The sequence below is a fragment of the Crocuta crocuta genome, unplaced genomic scaffold, assembly GCF_008692635.1.
Source record: "Crocuta crocuta isolate KB4526 unplaced genomic scaffold, BGI_CrCroc_1.0 scaffold154, whole genome shotgun sequence".
NCBI lineage: Eukaryota > Metazoa > Chordata > Mammalia > Carnivora > Hyaenidae > Crocuta > Crocuta crocuta.
Genome location: NW_027530545.1, coordinates 7,723,758 through 7,747,040, shown reverse-complemented (window position 1 = coordinate 7,747,040; position 23,283 = coordinate 7,723,758). Strand labels below are relative to the sequence as shown.

The window sequence follows — 23,283 nt, the reverse complement described above, 5'->3', positions numbered from 1 at the left end:
TCATTTAGCCCTCATCACAATACTGAGTTGTGTATTGCTATTATCTCATTCTGCAGATGAGGAGAGGCTTAGAGAATTGCCCAAATTTACAGACCTAGGAAGAGCTATAACTGGGATTTGAACCCAGCTCTATAAGACTTCTAAGTCCTGGATCTTACCCATTATTCTGTGATATTAATTGATGAGCTTTCCAACTATCTTTGTTTGTGCTCTAATTCTAGAAGTTAATGGTTATTCTTTTAAGTAAATCAGTATCCTTTCATCACCAGGGGTAAACCTTATAAAAATGCTGACTGAGTGAAATTCAAGGGTAGTATGTTTCTTAGTGGCCATTAATCAATCAACAGTCAATGTGTAAATTCTTTGCCAAACAATTAACTTATTGGAAAGTGTGTAAACAAGACAATTCTGATTATGACAGATATTAGACAATAGCTAAGTATGGAGACACAGCATTAGGAACAAGCACACACCCTCCATTTAATTATATTTGTAACATACCTACTGCCCATGTAATAAACTTCCCGAGAAATCAGTCCTCTGGGACCTTTAGGTAATTGGGAATCATTTCTTTCTGCCTAATTCATGAAACAATCAGTCTCACAATAAATGGAAAATCTTGTTGGAAGTGCAAATGTAAGACAGCAGGTTACAAATAATCAACTAATACAATTGTTTTGAGTTCAAATATGTGATTTGTATTTGATGCCACAGTAGTTTTGGAAGGGAACAGAATGATCCAGTCCAGAGGCTCTTACCCTCAGAGTCCTACTTTACTTTAGGGCCCCGTGAACCACTCCATCCCTGTTTGTGTATGTGTGAGTAACACACTGAAGAGGAATCATACAGCTTTAACACATTCTTTTTTGTGTTTACCTGCAAGAAGGTTAAAAAACCAATCATTAGTGCAAATGAGTAAATCAAGACTCAGAGATGTTAAGACAACTGTACAGTACCAGAGTAGTCATTCATTAGTGAAAGATTCAGTACAAGAAGCCCACCGGCCCTGCAGCCTGGAGCTCCCTCTCTTACACCAAACCTTTATTCAATTATAGACCCGAGAACATGAATATGGTCCATAAACTGCTGCAATGTCTAGAGAAAGTAAACATCACCCTACCACTTCCTGATACCTCCAGTAGCTCTTCACAAGAAGCAAAAAATGCCACTTTAGGCCATATATTTTAAGGAAAATGTTTACAGTCTAACAAACATTTATTTATACTTAAAAAATTCATGCTTCAAATACTCTGATGGTATTATGTTTCAATGAAATGTAAAAGCAACTTCCCTTTCCTCCCTCCCTCTATCCCAACAATATAATCCCTTCCCTACTAAGAACCCTGCTGCTATTGGGAATGTAATTGCCTAGCACCCTGCAGAGAATACATTCTCTGGAACACCTGCAAAGTTTTTCCTTTTAGACAGCGCAGGGTACTCTGAAGGCTGGAGGATGTTCAGGATCTGTGAAAACAATGAACTTTATTTCTATCTCACCCCCCCAACCATGAAAATAGAAACCTCCCAAATTAAGGACCTGACTCTCAGCTCCATTTTCATATTATCCTCGGACTAGATCTACATTATTCAGCTTATGCAACTGTAAGATTCTGAGCAGGACCCGAACGTGTGATCCACCTGATTCATTGAGAATCTTACTGACACATGACTGCAGTTTCTAATTCCCACTGAACCCTAGACATGCAACTCTTGCATGCAGCACACACCACTATTTTGGTTTTCCTAACGCCTGTGTTTGGTGACCTCGTTAATGAGGGAAACTGAGGGGCCATGTCTCTCCTTCCTCCTTCCATCACAGCTACCATTACCACGTTGTGTTGGCCCAGAGGAATGAAAACAACTCGGGATCAGGCAATAGCACTGGCCAGAGACCAACAATCTCATTCATCTTGAGATGCCTTTCCCCTGTCTATCCTTTCCAATACGATTTCATGTACCACGTGTCTACATGTGACTTTCTCCTGAGTATATTGGGCCAGAATAGAGTGAGATCTACGCTTGCTTTCAGGGTTGCCAAATACCTATGCTTGTAGCTTAGATGCTGCAAATTGACAAGAGGATGTCCTACATGTTTACATTTTAAGTGATAAGGAAATATATGTGCTGTTTGCTGCCATGACAGTGAGAGAGCTCTGATGACATAAATGTCTCTGGAAAGATGAGTGAATTGGCCCTTTCAGAGAGCAGGGCTGCCAAGAAACCGAGGGAGTGGCGGTGGTGTCAGCTTCAGGGAAACACAGTCTGGCCTATAAATTAGGCAAATCACTTTCCCTTATAACTGTACTTTAGAAATTGATTTTTATATTAAAATGGACAGATAGATAGGACATTCAATTAACATGCCTCACTTTTATCTCTTTCGGTTCAAATTAACCCCCTGTTTAAAAGCTCTGGGCATCACTGAAAATAAATTTAACAAATTATTTGAAAGTTCCTAATCCCTGATTAGAATCAAATCATTGTGCTTTTTCTACTGCAAGTATCAAAATACTTTTTCAGAGGTTTTTGGGGAGAGGTGGAAGGGGAGAGGAGTTAATTTGTTGGAGTGAAAAGTAAGTCATTTTCAAGTGACAGAAAAATCTTTACACGTTGGGGACCAAACTCCTATTTCGCATTCACAAAATCAAACTCAGGAACTTCACTCCTCGGATCAGTTCTCTTCTTTCTTTGGACAACTTGGTTGGCACCCACCAATTAAGAAATCAGTAATTCATCTACAAGTATTTACTGAGCACCTACAAAGTGACACACAGAGGTAGAAAATAAGCAGACAAAATCTTTCTCACTGAATTGACGTAAGAGATAGACAATAAACAAACTATTGTTGCCATACACATGGCTGTGAGTCAGGGTAAGGGGACAGGAAGTGTCAGATTGTATCAGTTAACATAGGATAATGAGAGAGATCTCTGAAAGAAGTACCTTTTGAGTAGAGACCTATATGGCTAAAACAGCAACGCCGTGCAAACATCTGGAGGAGAACATTCCAGATGAAGGAAACAAACAGCAAGGACAAAGGCCCTTAGATAAGAAGGTACTTGCAGGAGACTGATATAGCTGAACCACAAACAGACTGGGTGGTAGGAATGAGGTCAAAGAGGCAGCCAGGGGCCAAGGCACGTAGCTTCTCCCAGGCCATGGTAAAGATGGATTTAATTCTGAGTATCATGGGAAGCTTTTGAGAAGAGGAATAGCATGATCTGCTTTATATTTTTAAAGAATTTTCCAAACAATAGGGAATTAAAATCATTTTTTAAAAATTTTTATTTCTTTTGACAGAGACAGAGCATGTGCAAATGCACACAAACAGGGTAAGGGACAGAGAGAAGGGGGAGAGAGAGAGAATCCCAAGCAGGCTCTGCGCTGTCAGCACAGAGCATGAACTGTGAGATCATGACCTAAGCCAAAATCAAGAGTTGATGCTTAACGCACTGAGCCACCCCGGTACCTCTAAAGTCACTTTGAATTCTCTCATATTTGTATCCTTCATCTTTGCTTCACAAATTCAGTTGATTCTTCTCCATGTATCCATTCTTTTCTTCCCAGCCACATTCTAGATCTTACCTACATCTCCTTACATGTGGGCCATCATACAGACTTCTAGCTCTCATTCCTGCCCCCAGTTTCTCCAAGATCAAATCCATCTAGCAGAAGTATCAAATTGCTCTTCCCAAAATATCCACCTGTCCATGCTATTGTTTTGCTTTAGAAGAAGCAATTTACTCCCTACTGGCCACAGGATAAAGCTTACATTTCTCACTCTATAGTTCAGAACTTCACAATATGGCCTAAATATCAACCACTAAAGCCTTCCTTACCCCTCACTCCCCAAAAAAACTTATCAGCTGATCTCATCTGTCCCTAGATATGCCTGGCCCATTCTTGATTCTCAGCCACGCTTTTCCTAGAATGAGACTCTTTCTCCCTTTATATCAGTCATTTACACGATTTGTCCTTGGGGACTTAATTCAAAGAGCACCTTCTTCTCTGAAGTCTTTCAAAATGTCTCCAACTCAGAATGTGTGACGTGCACATGTCCAGCACTGCCCATTTTGGTATATATTTCATAGTCTATCTTAAAATACTATTTACTTGGCTTTACATAATTATATGCTGTCCTCACAATAAAACTGTAAGCTCCTGGGGCCCTTACTACTTCTAAGCCAATCCAACGGCTTACACACATCTGGCACAGAGTCCATCTTCAATCACTGCTTAGAATCACAGACCTTTTAAATAAAAGTTAGAGCTTCTCTGTTTCTGTCCCTCATTTTATGAGCATGAAAATAAAGACCCAGGGATGTGATGAGCTTTGCCCAAAGTTACATGACTACTCACTGACAGAAAAAGAACTCAGGCACAGGTCCTCTCACTTTTTCCACAACATCATGCTGAATGGATCAAAGAATCAATTCCAGAAACGTGTCTTACTGTTATCACATTCTAACTATTATGGCTACAAACTCTCCTTCTTTTTAACACCTTTTCCCCCTCAACTACAACACTGCTATGGCAGATCAGATGTCCTCCACCAACCATGAAAAACATAATTATGATTCTCAGTGAGAATCCAGCTCTGGATGTCTTTACAAAAAAGGAACTCATTAGAAAGTTATCAAAGGGATTGCACAATTGATGAAAGGCTTGAAAATGAATGGAATACACAGTCACTGAGGAGGTCTGGGAGGCAGGCTGCACAGTCATGCTGCCAACACGGGGGAGTCTGAGCAGCATAGCACCGCCATGATGAATGAACGACCCCAATTGCTCCTTCTATCTAGTACCGTATGTAAAGAACCCCACCCACCCACAAAGTGGCAGACTGGTACCAGGAGATAGGGAGAGGAGACATCTGGACCTTTCAGCTTCAACAGTAGAAATCAGGAACCAGAAACAATACTTCCACCAAGACCACTCATGAAGGGGTTTAATAATCCAGAAAGAAATTGTGTATTCTCACGAAGGGGGAATGATAGGAATTCAAACAAATATCAAATGTCTACTATACCGACCATCTCTACAAAGATCAGAGAAAATTGTCAGCTCTTTAATTCCACTTCTGCTTGGAATTATAGTGCAGGAAAGGGGTAAAGGGATGAGGGAGGTAATGAGACATGTATGGATGTTTGGCTGCCTTGCTAAGAGATCTACTTCTTGTTTGAAATGGTCCAGGATCATTTCATCTTTGATGAAATGCCAAAGCATAGGTATAATTACATCCAATTATCTCTGATTTTCACATAGGGAGAAACTGACTCAGCATACTCAAAAGGAGGTTAAAATCAGAATCCTCCCAAGAGGTATATTTGAATGCAAAAAATTGGAATCTTGATTTGTTTCCAAAGTTTCTGTGCTTTCCATCTTGTGATTGGAAAGATGATTCAAGAAAATAGAATATTTGGATGCAACTCCTGGCCCTAGCTGTTATAGGTCTGTAGCTTTGAGCATACTGTTTTAATTTTTCTGTGCCACAGTAGCTTTATCTAGAAAATGGGGATAACTAATAATCACTACTCGTTTTTCCTCATAAGGCTGTCAGGAGGAACACACGTAAAAGGGTCTTGAAAACTATATAAACCTATAAAATGCATTCAAATAAATCTTAGTAATTACCATTATTATGATATATAAGACAACTGGAGACAATTGAATACAAGCTGAGACACAGAAAATAATCTGGCTGAATGTGCTATGCTGGGGAGGCAGGGGAAGAGGTCCCAGAATGTAACTTTGCTCTGACCAGGTCTACTTGTGTATGGGAAGGAGGAGGAAGGACTATCTTAAAGACTGTACCCAATAGGATCTGAAATTAGGATATCATTTTGCAGATGTCTTGCTGTCACAGAAATGAATGAAACAAAATCATTTGAATTTAAAGACAGTCTCATTACTCTTGACGGATTGGTTGCCTGACAACATTTTGGAATAGCCAGAGGAAGCAAGGTTACTTTTATGTAACTTTAAAACTGTCAGGAAAGTGGAGAGTAAAATTAAGTTTGTTCCTTTTAACAACTACAGGTAGAGGTAAATTGCACTGGTAGATGAAGGAGAAGGAATGTGACAGCTCTATTGTTATAAATGAATATCTTTATGGGCACTGAAAGTTTGTGTATGGAGAATGATTCTTCTGCCATTCGGTAGGATTATAGAAAACTGATGTATTGCAGATCAGACCCAAAAGAGAAAAGTAGAACCAACAACAATATAATAACCACTCAACAGAAGTACAGATGCAGGAAAAGATCCATTTGTTTTAGTTTAAAGGTATTTCTGTTTGAAGGAAATGTGAGAATAGGAGCATCCAAACTAATGTTTACATAGAATTACTTCCAATTTATACTTCACCAGTCTTCCTCTTTTTATTGGAGTTTATGAATCATGATTGTAACATGAGTATTTATTTATAAATATGGAACAGAGTGCATTTAAATACACCCTTCTAACACTGAAAGCTGTACCTGTAAGCATTTGCCCATCTTTTTAGTTACAATAAAGAAATGTCCCTCCTCTTTCAAAAGGCTAAGACTTACACATGGGCCCTGGATCCAAAGTCCTCTAACCTTCCAGGAACCCTATTAACAACACCCTTCTCTGCAGTTTCATCAACCCTTAAAGCTCCTCTCCATCATCACCCACATATAACCTAATATCTCTCACCTGGGAGTTTGAGAAAAACACGGCATCTGTCACCCACTGTCCTGTCCCTCTAGGACCCTGTACAGCCAAGATTCTCAAAGTTAGACATTTGGATTCTGTTTCTTTACTCTCATACACTCTGCAATCCACTCTGGTCAGGCATCTTCCTACACTAAAAACCATCCTCTTGATAAAAATTATTTACATTGCTTGATTAACCTCTACCCTTCTCAAGTTCTCAGCGACATTCAAGACATGTGATCATGTACTCCTTTCTTCTTCCTCTGAGCTTTCTTAACATTGCACCTCACTCCGCAGTTGTGCTATCATCTCTCTGTGGCTGCTTTTTACTCTCCTTTGCTGGCTCTTCTTTTCCCGTCAGACATTAAATGTCCTGGACACTCTTTTCTCCTCATATTAGAGTCCCTCCTGAGGCAATCTCATTTACTCCTATTGCTTTAAATTCCAAATATGTGTGGGGCGCCTGGGTGGCTTAGTCGGTTACGTGTCCGACTTTCGCTTAGGTCATGATCTCATGGTTCGTGGGTTCGAGCCCCGCGTGGGGCTCTGTGCTGACTGCCAGCTCAGAGCCTGGAGCCTGTTTCAGTCTGTGACACCCTCTCTCTCTGACCCTCCCCTGCTCACACTGTCTCTCTCTCTCTCTCTCCTAGAAATAAATAAAATATTTTAAAAAATTCCAAATATGTGAAATAACTCCCAAATTTATATTTCCAACCCACCCTCTTCTTTCAGGGTTCAGAACTGCATACTAACTACTTTGTGTTTACCTTTGTTTTTTTTCCCCTTCCAGTGTCTCAAAATAATCCAAATTCAGCTTTTAATATCCCTTCCCACTTCGTATGGGCCACTCACTCAATATACCCCCCCTCAGCACTTATTATATATACTCATTTCCATACCAATGACCTCAGAGTTACCTTTGAATTGAGAGGTACCACATCTAGTCTGTGTACTTCATCTCCAGAATGTACCTCTGTCTTCTCAACAGCTGCTAATAATCAAATTCCAACTATGAGCATCCTTTACCTGGGCAATTACAATGACCTCCTAATGGACCTCTCCCACTGCCATCTCCAACTTTTTCTTTATATGCGGGATGTATGCTTTTAAAAGCAGCTCTCATCACACCACTTCCCTACATAAACACTTTCCATCAGTGGTTAAATTGCGCCCATAGATTAAGGCAAAATCTTCACATACCCAAAAGATTATATACATGAAGCGATACCAGGAGCAGAATGCCACTTTCATCTTTATCTATCACCATATGGATCTTGCCAAGAGCAAAACTTGCAGACCCCGTTAAAAACCAACCTAACACAGCCCTACCTTCAGTGTGCTTGGAAGAACAAATGTCATGTAAATAAGACAACTCTGGGTCTGCTAGAATGAGAAGTTACATTTTAATCATTTTTAAATGAATATAAGTTATAAAAACGTTTTATTAATATATACCTTTAAAACAATAATTCTACCCTTCCATGAAATGATCCAAGATAAACTAAAATTTTAAAGTCACCTTTTTCAGATTTTTTAAATGATTAAAAAAACATTAAAATGGAATTATTATCTTATCCAGTAACCAACAAATACTTTTGCTACCTAATATAAAGAAGAAAAGGAAATTCAAATTTTATACTCACTTGACCTTTGTTTGAAACCAGTTATTTCAAAATATGTGCTTTCAATATAAAATAAGATTAGGTTTTCTTTCTTCAAAATTATTTATACAGGAAAATAAAGTACATTTATTTTATCTGTAATTTGCATTACTTTTTGGAGGACTAGCAAAAAGATGCCAAATGCTAATTCCTTAAAATCAAACCCACCTATGATCTCTATCTACGATAATTAATCAAGCACAATGAGTGGCATCATTCACAATTTGCTGAGCTCCAGAATAGCTTTTTAAAGATGATTTTCGCAGCTGTTAATAACCATATAAACTCAAGTGATAGTTCATGATTTATTGACTGTCATCATTATCCTTCGTTCAATTATTTTAAGGCCCCCACAGAGTTACATAAAATTGCTCTGGTGCCCATTTCTACTACCTACCACTGGTCAGCCAAGCAGACAAAAAAGCACGAGGCTTCTTTGTTTTAATACCAAGGTATCAGTTTTGCTAACTGCCTCCAGTTTATGGATTGCTCTTTAGTCATCAACCCAGAAAACCACACTCCCAGCAATCACTGAAACTCTGCACCTACCTGACCCATATTCAGGGTCTGCCAGAGCCAACTAATGTTCCAGTGGAGAAACACATTAACTACCAATTCTCTAGGTTCTCTGAGCTCTATTCCCATAACAAGTTAGGGCATCAACAACCAACGTCCCTGGACTGTACTAACCTACTTCCTGAATTGCAATCTAATGTAATGAGAATTCACCATTTCAATATCGGCTAGATCTTTTGCAAAAGTGTAGCTGAACGTATCGTCTCCTATGTCTCTCAGACACAATTCAATAAATTTCCTCCTGATTTTAGCACTGAGAAATTTGTCCTTTTTAGTAAATGGGTATACTTCTCTATGTTAGCCAAGGAGAACTACCTAACTTGCCATGTTTGCATTTTGCTTTAGCAGCTAGATATCAAAAACCTAGGTTTATTATTGAATTCCCCTAACTAGCTTAATCAGAGCTCCTGGTATAATAATTTCTCCCCTTCCCTAAATCTATTTTTTCCTGAGTGCCTCGGTGGCTCAGTCAGTTGAGCATCGATTTCGGCTCATGATCCCACAGTTCGTGAGTTCACACCCCGTGTTGGGCTCTGTGCTGACAATTCAGAGCCTGGAGCCTGCTTCAGATTCTGTGTCTCCCTCTCTCTCTGCCCCTCCCCCCATAGCACTCTGTCTCTTTCCATCTCTTCAAAATGAATAAATGTAAAACAAAATATTAGTAAAATTTAAAAAATAAAGAAATCTATTGTTCCCAAGATAAAAATAATATGATCCTGTCAATAGATGCAGAAAAAGCATTTGACAAAATATAGCATCCCTTCTTAATAAAAGGGATGCTATCCTGACCACTGAGAAAGTCANGCCATGTTTGCATTTTGCTTTAGCAGCTAGATATCAAAAACCTAGGTTTATTATTGAATTCCCCTAACTAGCTTAATCAGAGCTCCTGGTATAATAATTTCTCCCCTTCCCTAAATCTATTTTTTCCTGAGTGCCTGGGTGGCTCAGTCAGTTGAGCATCGATTTCGGCTCATGATCCCACAGTTCGTGAGTTCACACCCCGTGTTGGGCTCTGTGCTGACAATTCAGAGCCTGGAGCCTGCTTCAGATTCTGTGTCTCCCTCTCTCTCTGCCCCTCCCCCCATAGCACTCTGTCTCTTTCCATCTCTTCAAAATGAATAAATGTAAAACAAAATATTAGTAAAATTTAAAAAATAAAGAAATCTATTGTTCCCAAGATAAAAATAATATGATCCTGTCAATAGATGCAGAAAAAGCATTTGACAAAATATAGCATCCCTTCTTAATAAAAGGGATGCTATCCTGACCACTGAGAAAGTCAGGATAGAAGGAACTTATTTAAACATCATAAAAAGCCATCTATGAGAAGCCCTCAAGTAACATCATTATTAACGGGGAAAAACTGAGAGCTCCTGAGATCAGGAACATGACAGGGATGTCCACTCTCACCACTGTTGTTTAACATAGTGCTGGAAGTCCTAGCATCAGGCATCAGACAACCAAAGGAAATCAAAGGCATCAGAATTGGCAAAGAGGAAGTCAAACTTTCACTTTTCGCAGATGACATGATACTCTACATAGAAAACCCGACAGACTCTACCAGAAGCCTACTAGAACTGATCCAAGAGTTCAGCCAAGTTGCAGGGTACAAAATCAACGTACAGAAATCGGTTGCATTTTTATACACCAACAATGAAGCAACAGAAAGAGAAATCAAGAAACTGATCCCATTCACAATTGCACAAAAAACCATAAAATACCTCGGAATAAACCTAACCAAGGATACAAGAGATCTGTATGATGAAAACTATAGAAAACTTATGAAGGAAATTGAAGAAGACACAAAGAAATGGAAAAACATTCCATGTTCATGGATTGGAAGAATAAATATAGTTAAGATGTCATTACTACCTAAAGCACTCTACACATTCAATGCAATTCCAATCAAAATTGCACCAGCATACTTCTCAAAACTAGAACAAACTACCCTAAAATTTGTATGGAACCACAAAAGACCCAGAATAGCCGAAGTCATATTGAAGAAGAAAACATAACCACCCCAGACTTTAGCCTCCACTACAAAGCTCTAATCATCAAGACAGTATGGTATTGGCACAAAAACAGACACATAGACCAATGGAACAGAATTGAGAACTCAGTATTGGACCCAAAAGTATACAGCCAACTCNCAAGAAGATGTGGTTTATCTATACAATGGAATACTACATAGCAACAAGAAAGAATGAAATCTGCCCATGTGTAGCAACATGGATGGACCTTGAGGGTGTTATGCTGAGCGAAATAAGTCAGGCAGAAAAATACAGCTACCATATGTTTTCAGATATAGGAGGATTAGGAGGAACTTAACGGAGGACTGTGGGGGAGAAGAAGGGGGGAAATAGGAGGGGAGAGGGAGGGAGGCAAACCATGAGAGACTCTTGAATGTTGAGAACAAACTGAGGACTGACGGGTGTGGGGGGGAGGGGAAGGGGGGTGATGGGCATGGAGGAGGGCACTTGTGGGGATGAGCACTGGGTGTTATATGGAAATCAACTTGACAATAAACTATTTTAAAAAAAGGAAATCTATTGTTCCCTCCCTTGCACACTAGAACGATACATCACAACCTCATCAGTAACACCGATTCAGCACAATAGTAAGGCACAAACCCAGAGATAACTAAAAAGTCCCCACCCCACCCCAAGGCCTATGTATTGAGCAGGGATATCACCTTGATAGAAAAGCAGATTCTCCTCAACAACTGGTTTGTTATAAAAGTGAGGATTGTCACTGGATTCTTACCCTAGATTATTCTGAGATTAAAAATTCCTTTCCATTCCTCTGTACTCTCTCTAAGCTCACCTCAACTAGGAACCACTGGTGTAAATCAGGAGTTGGCAAACTTTCTATAAAGGGCCAAAGAGTAAATACATAAGGCTTTGCAGGTCAGACAGTCTCTGTTAACAGCTACTCACCCCTGCTATGGTATGGAAGCCACCACGGACAATACATAAACAAATGAACGTGGCTTTGCTGTAATAAAACTTTGTTTATGAAATCAAGTTGTGGGAGGTGCCTGAGTGGCTCAATCAGTTAAGCAGCTGACTCTTGGTTTCTGCTTAGGTCATGGTATCACCATGAGTTCAACCCCTGCATCAGGCTCTGTGCTGACAGCACAGACCCTGCTTAGGATTCTCTGTCTCCCTGTCTCTCTATGCCCCTCCCCTGCATGCCTGTGCTCTCTATCTCTCTCAAAATAAATAAATAAACTTAAAGAAAAAACAAAACATGTTGTGGGCTGAACTGGATCATGGGCTGTAGCTTGCTGGCCCCAGATCTACATGGTTTCTAATCTTGGTTTTTAATTTTAATTTTAGTGTTCTGAGATGTTTATGTCTAATATAGTAGCCACTTGGAAATATTTCATTGGAGTAGAAGAGAAATACATTATAAATAATGGAACAATACTCAGAAACTCTATATTATATGCAGCCAAGATATAATTCGCTAAAGTCCTGGATTCTTAAAATTTTGAATGGGATCTTTATTTTCAAGAAATTAATACTCTGCTATAGGAGAAAGGTGTCTCTACAAATAAGTATAACACAGGTGCTGAAAAAAGCTGCAAACAATGTCCTGTGGGAGATTGCAAGGCCCCCTCTGGGCCTTCAAACCCAGGAAATAAAAAAACATCCTATAAAAGTGATATTGGATCCAGGTGGGACTTCACCAGGTGAAGGTAAAGGAAATAGGCATGTCGAATAGAGGGGTGGTTTGATCCAAACAGAAGTGAAACAGGCTGGCAGTGTTCAGAGAAATTCCTCAGTTTGGCTGTCATATAGGACAGCCCTAGAAGAGAACTAAGCAGTCATAATGGTAAGTTTTGTCAAGGATGTAAGGTTAAGAAGTTTGGAATTTTTAGTAGGCAACAGAGAACCATTGAAAGCCTTTGAACAGGGAAAGAGCTGTACCTTAGTCTTTACTGAGTATCAAGAAAATTAATCTGCCAGCAGCATATAAAAAAGAACAAAAAGTGAACATAAAATCTTCTTTAAAATGACATGCGAGGTGGCAAAGGCAGAGAGGAAGAGATGTATGCCTCTCCTTTGGGGCAAATACAAATCAATTACAGGTAGGGCTTTTTCGAACCGCATACACTTATCCTAAAGATTTTGGTATGGCTCCTATTGGAGAATACCACCCCCCATGCTTCATTCATTACTGGTAACTGAGAATCAAGGCCTTTGCAAGCCACTGTTATAGTGTGCTGTATACTTCAGAAGTGTTGGGATGGGGGGTAAGGTTGATACACTCAGGGAAGAAATAAAAAAAGAAGGTGACATTTGGTAGTAAGAGTAGCAATAGAAATGGACTTAAGAGACTTTGCCCACACAGGACTTGGAAAGTCCATTCTGAAGTGTCTGGGAACTGGTGCAGGATCTACAGAAGTGGGGGTGTCAGGAAGGGCACAGTCAGGGCAAAATGCGATTTCCGTGACAGGCACATAGGATTGGAAATGTCAAGCAGATTGTGCAGGTAAAGAACAAGCCAAAGATGGAGTGTGTGGATCTGAAGCTTGAAGGATTTGAGGGTGAAGATGAAGTGGAGATGGATATGGGCACTGACCAAGAGAAGTAATAATCATGGACACTGTTCTGCCTCAGGTTACTGAAGGAGCCTGTCGGAGAGAAGTAAGTGCCTGGGGAATCATACATGTTTTAGTGCCACAAGAGGAAAGAGAACCAAGAAGTAGCAGTTAGAGAAGGAAGGAGAAAAAGTAAACTGTCCAAGAAGGAGGGAGTCAAAATAAAGGGACCAACAGGGAAAACTTGGTCAAAAAACCAAGGACTGAGAAACAGGCCTTCATACTGAACAAAGATGTCACTGTTCACCTTTGGGAGGACAGATGGGTTATAGCAGAACACAGGCTGCACGGGCTGGAGGAGTGATCTGGGTGAGGAATTGCAAGTAGCAACTGTAAATCCTCTTGAGAAATTTGGGAGTGGTTTGTTCCTGGGATACTATAAATAACAGGAATGCAGGAAGCAGGAAGTTGGGAGATGAAAGGGACATCTTAGTAACAGGAGAGGGGTTTGCAGTGGACAGTGTTTGGGATTAACTAGCCCCAAGGTTATGATCAGCCCATGGTATGATGTACAGGCCTTGAGATGTTTGCCACCCAGAATATGGTGGGTTCTGGCTTTCAGAAATGGGACAGCTGGCCAGCCGTCCCCATCATTATCACCAAGAGTAGTTAGAAAGCCCCAGAGTGCAAGTCATGTGCACTTTGCTTAAAACACTTTGTTTTAAGCAAATGAGGCTTATACTATGGAGAAACTAAGAATCTCAGAGAGAAAATACTAACTTTGATGTGCATATTGAAAAAAAAAAAAAGCAGTTGAGAACACATTGGCTAATTGAAATAATAAGTATATATTATGGGCAAATGATGGAGACCATTCATTTTGTGAGGCAGAATGTGAAGACAAAGTTATAATCTGTACATGACTAAGCACTGTTGTTGGGGGGTGGCTCTGATCGTTTTAGGGAGCCCAGAGAGTGTCAACACTGCTAGCCACCCACCAATTAACCACAAGGATTCACAGGCCAGCTCATCTCAGTAGCTGTGTCAAATTTCTGGGTATCCTGGCTATCGCTGCTGAATTCATTCCAGAAACTCAGCTTCCTATTGGTTAGTACCCTCTTTTATAAGCTCAAGTTTTCAACAACAATGTATATATATATATACAAGTTTACAACATATATATATATACAACTTTACAACAACAACTTGTAAATATTTTTTAATTTTTATTTTTTCACCTCTGTGATCAGAGCCCACCCCTGATATTCAGAGTTATAGTAGGTAAACATATACCAGCCAAGAGGACATTTCTAAAATGCATTTCTACTCATATTTGTTCAAAACCCCGTGGTTCTCGAAGTACCTGAGAAAGGAGTGGTTGGGAAGTTGGGGATTCCATGCTGTAATCAGAGAATAGTCACCACTCTTTCAGGAGAGATAAAGAAGCTGCTGACATTTCTCACTGGTCAGAAAGAAATCTTGAGTTGTGATGTGAACCAAAGCCAAGAACTTTTTCAGTGTTCACTTTTTTACTTTGCCACAGTGTCCAGAAAGCTGAGCTGCGCAGATCTTAACAGCCCGGGCAATGTTGAACGTAGGCTTGCCTTTATGGAGTTGACTTTTCCCCTACTGAAAAGGTGTCTTTCTCCTGGTTATTTTGTGGCCAGAGCCTCCTAGATGGGGAGGCTGCTGGCCCTTCCCAGCCTGTTAGTACCAGGCCCTGGAGATGACATCATGCCCCCTGACTGACAGGTGGATTGGAATCAGCTGCATGATGAGACAGACCAGATTGAATGATAATGTTGGATTGTTCCAAATGGCCCTGTAACCTATAGCCTTCTGCCTGAGAAGGAGACCTTTGAAATTCCTTTGTTCCAAAACATCCTCAGGCACTGCCGTCCCCGTCCTAAAGCAAACTATTCATTTTTAGGTCAGGTCATTGAAAAACTTCCAAATGATGCTCTGAACAATATAGCTCCATTCTCTTAGCATCTCCACCCATTTCAGTGAGATTCTGCCCTTCCTCTGAGCAGAAATGATACCAAACTCAACAGCCAATGACCTCTTCTGTACTGGATACCAGCCATATATCCTTGTTGGTCTTACTGAGAAGGCCAACAGTCTTATATGTGGCCTGTCATGGGGCTCTTTATATTCTTGGCAGAAGGGGAAAAGGCAACAATATAGTGACCACACAGCAATCTCTCAGAGACCACCCAGCAAGTAGCTTAGGAGCACAGCCCATCCACAGATGGCCTCTAACAGGCTCGCGAGATATTCTCCCATCCTGTGAGAAATCATGGGAGAGGCTGGGAGACACTTTCTATTATAGAATCATTAGCGAATGATCCGCATACAGTTCTGTCTCTTGGCTGCTTCTAATCCTCACTGAACTGATCTTGGTACCAAAATAAAACAGAAGCTGAGGCCCAATCTACCATCCCAGTATCTCTCCAATCGATCACTTCATGAAAAAATTTTAAGCTTCTGCAGAGCAAAAATAGCATAATTTCAGAAAAAAGAAAACAACAGATTGTCATCCATATTTGTTGAAAATATTTTCCCCAAAGAGTTAATATTTATATTACATGAAATCTCATATAAAATGATGAGAAAAAATATCTAACGACTGCCACTTATCAGCAATTTTAACTTTGGGCATAAAATTTAACTTCATCAAGACTCAGTTTTCTCATCTATAGAGTGCAGTCTTCTCATCTATAGAGTGCACCAATCTTGCTGAAGTAGTGTGTAGATTAAGGAGATCATGCATTCAAAATGCCAAAGTTAAAGTAAAAGCATAGTAGGTTCCTTTCTTTCCCCTTCAAGTACTGCAACATCAAAATGGGGAAATGCTTTTATATTGGAGCGAATAAAGTTAGGAAGGAAAAATGAGAAAATGTTCAATCTTACTAGCTACCCAACAAATGCAGATTAAAAGATACCTTGCATCTTTTACAGAGGATAAATGAAAAATAATGATCCTGTCTTAACATTGTCAGCCAAGTTGTCAGAAGGACTGTGCTTTCATGCCTTCTCCACTAACAGCAGCACAAGCTGGGAAACCCTTCCAGAAAGGCATTTGGCCAAACCCTTAAAAACATAAAATGCTCATATCCTCTGAGCTGTACTTCTATCCCAGACATTTCTTCTAAGGAAACAGCCTGAAAATGCAGAAACGCAAGCACAAAGATTTTCATTGCCCCGAGATTCGTTACAATGAAAAGATCTAGAAAGGAGTTAGTGTATAATATCAAAGTATAAAATTTAATTACATAAGGGGAAAATCAAAGAAAGCAAAATCAGATGGCTATTACAGTTAAGTGTTTATCTCTGCAAGTAAACAGGAGAGGGTAACAGGAACAAATTGTAAAAGACTGCTAGAAGCTGAAGTAACAATTGTACTGAGGTCATTTTTGCTTTGCTTTGCTTTCTTGTATTATTGTTGCAATTGCTTGTATAATAAGTAATCTTTCCTGTAAGAAAAGGAACATTATTCTCATTTCCACAGCCTATGCCTTAACTAGGACCTCCTCACCTTTCAGCTAGACCAGATGCTCACTCCCTAATATTTTTTTTCCTCTTTTTGTGTTTCTCTTCCTACCAACAAGGCAACAATAACATCCAACATTTACTGGATACTTTCTTTCTGGGTACTTTGTCCCAGGCACTCCATACAAAACCTTTAAATACATCTTTGTTTCATGTAAAATCTTCACAACTGCCACACGAGGAAGATATGACAAGAATCCTCGTCATTCAGATGAGGAAAAAGTTTAGGAGTCTCTTGTGCTCTAGCGTCTGAAGTAGAGCCTATATTTACCCAACCTCAGTTTTAATACAGATTTGTAGCACATAAACATTGTTAGTTTTAACTAGAGGTGAGCATAAAAGGGTGTATTTTCTTATTTCTACAGAGACAATATAGAGGCCTGATGCTATGAGGCCCACTTCAGGGATCTAAAGGCAATAGTTTCCAAACGGATTATCTTTACCCCTTTAATCCACAATCTCAAGAATCTTACTTACTCACTTAGTCAACAATCTATTTGGTCCAACTGAAAGGAAAATGGCAGGTAGTTTTGAGCACATTACTGAATATAGAATAGGTATTTATTGAATATTCACTGGTGGAATTAATGACTCCAAAAAGTTACTCAGAGCCCAGGCAGGATTATGAAGTCAGTTTTCAAAACCCACAGTCTCCCATCTCTTTCTTTCAGTTCAGTTTCACCACTTCAATCCTTGTTAATGTTCACATCCACATACTCTGTCCTGAAACCATAAGAAGATACTATATGGAAGGGATATAGTAAATTTGTACATGCTCATATGTGACTTTTTAAAAGATTACTATCACTTGAGGTTCAAGACAAAGAAACAAATGTCAAATTGTGAAACATTAGCTTCCCAGGTATCACACACTAAAGAAAGAAGTTGCTAGAGAGAGTCAACAGTCAATAAATCTATTAAGTGATAGTTAAGTGTCTTACTTTGCTAACAAAGGGCACAACAGGTCTACCTATTATCAGATGTATGCATTAAATCACTCTCTTCAAACCGTAAATAAATATAGTACCCAACTCTACTTGGGTATCTTAAATCTAAATTGTTGTGGACTTAAAAAAATATCTTTGTGTGCACATTCATTCTTAAATTAAAAAAAAAATAATGCACTAGGAAGCTTTTTCTATTATATGGTACAAATAAAACTAATGGAAAAATAAAAACTTCCCTTATTACATAATATTTATGAAGAATAATTATATCTATGCAAACAGTGTGATGGATCAACTGAAAACAGCGGTAAGGTATAAAAAAAGGACATTTGCCAAAGTCCTTAAGTTCTCCAGATTGATTAAAGTTGACATCTGTCCAACTTAATAGGACTGATCTGAAGGAATTCAGCTCTTCTTTCCTTATCCATTGTTACTCCAGTTGGACCTTGTTAATGGCTTTATTAGTGTCAGACTAGATAAGAGGGATTGGCCTTTCCACCTTCATCCAAAGCATTTCTTGGTGTGTAGACTCAGGTGATGAAAAGAGCAAGCACTTTCAGAGTTTGCTTTCTCTGAAATAAAATGTTCATGAAACCATTTTTGGATCTTAACTGGAAATACTGATTTTATTTGACCAGGAAGGTAGCCATCTATATGGAGTAAAATATATTTCCTGCTAAAAGAGTCTAAAAGAGACTCACCTGGCCAGGACAGCATTCACCTTCTGGCAGAGGATGGACAAGTCAAAGACCCCAGGTAGGTTGCCATTATCTCCAGACAATAATCTGCTGAACAAGAAGGGCAGTAATTGACCATCACATTACACTAGCAGAACAAAATCCATTCCAGTGGATTGAGCCAGCTCTATTCCCAAGGGGTCCGAGCATAAAGCAGACATCCCAATTATCCACCGCCAGCTGAAACCACACACACTGAGGCTTTTCCCATTGGCTTTTTGGTTATGAGAGACACAGAGAAGCACACAAAGTGTCTAGGCAGGTGTTAGATCTACTACTTTGAAAGATACAAAGCCCCACAGTAGGCAGGGTTTTAGTCTAGTGCCCCTGGAGTCCATACTGGGTCTCCTCCCTCAGCTTCCCAAAAACCTTGACTTCGGGAGTAAATCCTGTAATAATGACCAGGCCCGACTTAAATGCTGAAATTGAAAAACATTTGCTAGATATTCTTTCCATATTAAACTTATTAGCAATTGCCATCAGTGTTCTCTCTTTCTCCACCCTCTTTCCCACAGACTTTGAACTAAATGTAAATTATGTGGAAATTGAATTAATAATATAATAATCAGGGGCACCTGGGTGGCTCAGTTAGTTAAGCATCCAACTTCAGCTCAGGGCATGATCTCCCGACTCATGAGTTTGAGCCCTCCATTGGGCTCTGTGCTGACAGAGCCTGGAGCCCGCTTCAGATTCTGTGTCTCCCTCTATCTCTGCCCTTCTTCCCTGGCTTGCACTGTTTCTGTCTCTCTCAAAAATAAATAAGTGTCATTAAAAAATAATATAATAATCATATGTTGATCTTGAAAGATAAAATGAGAATGCTAGCTTCTTACATAACATCCCAATTATATTCAGACATTTCCATCCAGTGACCCTTCAGAAAGCTAAATGTCACAATGTACAATGTTTCTTAAATTCTTATAACCAGGCAAATTTAATAAGTAATCTGAATTTCCTTGTTTACAAACAAAGACTTAGTGTGAGCCTCTCCTCACAGCTCCACTAGGATCTAGTCCATTTTTTTCACCAGCTTCACCTCATATTCTAGCACTGTTTTTCTTCTTTGCCTGGCTCTGCCTACTAGCCTTCAAAATGCCCTTCCTCCAGGAAGCCCTCAATGATCTATTTGCTTTTAGGCTCTATGCATTACCACTGAGCCGTTTACACACTCCTATGATACATCCGTACTTAAATGAATGACGGGAGGAATGACCAAATAAATGAATGAATCCTAAACCTCTTGCCTATAACATCCTTCCCTTCTTCTTTTATCCAGTTATCGAAAAACTTTCTTATTTCAGAGACAAGCAGGTATGAATGTACTAAAAAACCAGAAATGTTAAAACAAGGTAAACATAAATAGAGTTCTAAAATTGGATTGCACAAACTTGTAAATTGTCTAAAAAGATATTGAATTGCACGGGAGAATTTTATAGTATGCAAACTGTACCCCATTACAGCTATTTTGAAAAAATGAATAGAAAACAAAGTGTTTACATTATAGAATGGTCCAAAGTGAGAACACTTCAGAAATAGAAAATGGTGGGGCATGAAAAGTCATAGAAGTAGTTATGGAAGTTCCTCATTGGCTTCTTGTTTGTTTGTTTGTTGGTGAAATTGCTTTTTACCAGGACAAGATGTTGCGGAAACTTTGCATTAAAAATATTTAATGAGAGTGTCAGAAGTCACATGTTGAAACTGGCCTATTTCCAAATTGGCAGAAGGGACCCACCCAGTTTCAAAAAGTTTGATACATACATGGCTTGGAAAACAGTAACTTTTGTTTTATTGAATTAATGAACTGAGTTCAAATTTATTTAACTCTAAAAACTGTATTGACAAGTAAATTAAAAACAATAAATTTTTGCAATGGAACCTTATTGACATAAGTTTTGTAGTTTGCTATTTCTAAGCAAATCAAGTGTTATCTGTTTTTAATCAGCCTTACTGCCTCCTAATTTCCATTAAAATTTTCTTTGGGGTGTGCCAGGTCTTGTCTGCTGAGTTGCAAAGGAAGGGATTTCTTCATATAGTCTCTAGCATCTCAATTACATAAAAGTAGCCCTGTTTTCCTTTCAAGTTCTTAACTGCCTTACACTGAGAAGGAGTCCATTTTAAATAGATCCTCTTTTATAAATAATAGTAAATGCTTTGATCTGTCCATCAAAATCATGTTGAAAATTCCTTTTTGACCTCATTTTTATGGCATCTCCACCTTTTCCAATAGAATTTATTATTAGAAAGGGAAATCACACCACAACAATAACTTCAGACCTCTTTTCATTGCCCGAGGTACAAATTCAACACGCAAATAATTCTTTTCATAATCTGCCTGTTAAAACATAGAACAAAAGTTAAAGACAATGAATTCCTGCTGGAAACATGAAAGTTAAATATACTCTTTGACAGACATTTAATAAAATCAGATATGAAGAACAGGAAGGCTAAGTTGTTATAAACATCAGTTGGCATGTCTTACAGTTCTTGGTGGTCTAAGATCACCGCTTTAAATTTCAAAGGATTTGAATAAAGACAGCTTCACAGTTGCCCTGGAGTCTTCAGATCTGAAAGAATCCTTTTACAGATTTAAAATGGACCAATTTGATATTTCTTACAGAGCCGTCACGGTCTTGCAAAAAAAAAAAAATCAGTGATTTATATTTGTAACCATATTTCCAATGAGAATACCTTTTTTATTGGAGGAGGGAGAGGATGTGGGGCACATAGATCATTCACAGCTGTCCTTGTCAAACAGTTGGTTTTTACTTGTGATCATTACTAGATTCAACACTCTACTGGCATTTCCATACTTGTTCTTAGTGGGTTTTCTTGTTGTTCATGTTCTGATTAGAAGCATGCACTGCATTCTTTCTAAATTATGTGTCACTTTGTTGTGATTGTTATTTCTGGCAATTTAACAGTCTGTGAACAGGAAAGCTTTGAAATGACTGTCCTCCGTCCTTTGGTATAAACCAATTACCAGGATTTAAACCTACCTGACAAAAAGTGCAGTGACAGATTCGAGAACAAAGTGGTTTTAAATTGTCATTTTTGAATATTTAACCTTCCCTCTCTTCTATAACTAGATGTTTTCAAGTACAGTATGTGATCATGAAAACAGTATCAGCTCTTCTTATTTAATAAAAAGTGCATCTTCCAGACTTTCCTACATCCTTTAATGATGAGCAATAGCATAAATTCACTTAAATTAACTACTTCCGATTAATACAACAGGGGCGTGTACGAAAACTTCAGAACCAAGATTGATTTCTGAAAATAGAATTTCATTCTCCAAGAAACACGTGCAACCATTTTCCAAGTTTTCTTCAAGGGACGAGAATTAAAGCAGAAATGCTTTTCTCAACTTAAAACTCTGAGAGATAGATGAACCAAGTTTAGAAAGTGGTGCTCCCAGGTTTCCCTGCAAAAGTTAGAGTGTTTTCTTAGCTGTGGCCGATTATTATTCATGATGCATCTACAGAAGAATTCTTCTGGCTTTAGCTCACCAGGCAGGCTGTCAGGTGAAGCAGCTTCGAGGCAATTTGACACAGTAACAAAAGTAACCAAATTCCTTCCCAACCACATACTGCCCAAAAGTTGACATCACTTTCCCAAGCCATGAAAGTGTTGAAACACTGAAAGATATGTCTGGCTAATCAGATACGAAGTGAAATAATGAAAAGCACTTTTCTTTGGTTATTCTCAAACAGGTCATAAATATTTACATCCCATTATAAAACACCTTAATAGCTCAGTGAGATTGAATGCAATAGTGCTTAATGCAATATAACTCCAAACGCTTTATAACTCCAGTGGACTTTATAACTACACCTTATAGAGTTTACCGTGCAGGAAAATCTGTGAGCTGACTGGTTAATGTTCTTTGTTTAAAAAACATGCAAAAGAAACACTATGTTCACTATGTGGGCAGTATTTATTAAAACAACATCTACATTTTATATACAGTTTCATCCAGAAGGCAACGTGAGTCTTTGAGGAATCAGACAAGGCACTTGGTTTATTTCCTGAGGGTTCCTCCACCACTTATTACACATCTTTAGAAAAGGAAAATGCATGTGCTTAAAGCAAAGCACCTTCTGGCTCATGAAACTTACATTTAAGTAGTGCTTCATGGTTCACCAAACATTCTCTTGTTAATTTCTTACTCGACCATCAGAACCATCCTCTGAGGTGAGTAAAAAGAGAAAGGGAGAAAGGGTGCACGAGGGAGGGAATGGATATTTTTGAGCACCTACTATACAGCATAGGAATGTAAACCTACTCATTGGCTGCATTCTGAAGACCATGGGGGCTACTTGTTTTCATTGACATTTTATTTATGAGGCTCAGAAATATTAATTATCTCAGCCAGTGTCATATAAGGAATAATCGACAGAGCTGGGGTTCACTGCCGAGTCTTATTCCAAAAAGAAAAGTGTTCTTTCCTCCATTCAATGAATTGTGAACATTGACTCAAGTAATTCTGAGAGTGAGGTTTTCCCAATATTTTGCTGTTAAAATGTTCCTTCCTTTATGAAGTGTGAAGCTTCTTGAGTATCCTTTAGTGGCTGCTCTTAGAAGTA

The 23,283-nt window shown here is 38.9% G+C and overlaps 1 protein-coding gene across 1 annotated transcript in view; it reads right to left on the bottom strand.

Moving 5' to 3' along the window:
* The window catches only part of LOC144234475 (uncharacterized), a 556,590-nt gene that overhangs the window by 332,810 nt on the left and 200,497 nt on the right, over positions 1-23,283 (bottom strand). The window contains exon 5 of the mRNA XM_077767823.1: positions 18,665-18,751. Coding sequence (XP_077623949.1) covers positions 18,665-18,751 — 87 coding nt within the window. The remainder of the gene's footprint in view (positions 1-18,664; positions 18,752-23,283) is intronic.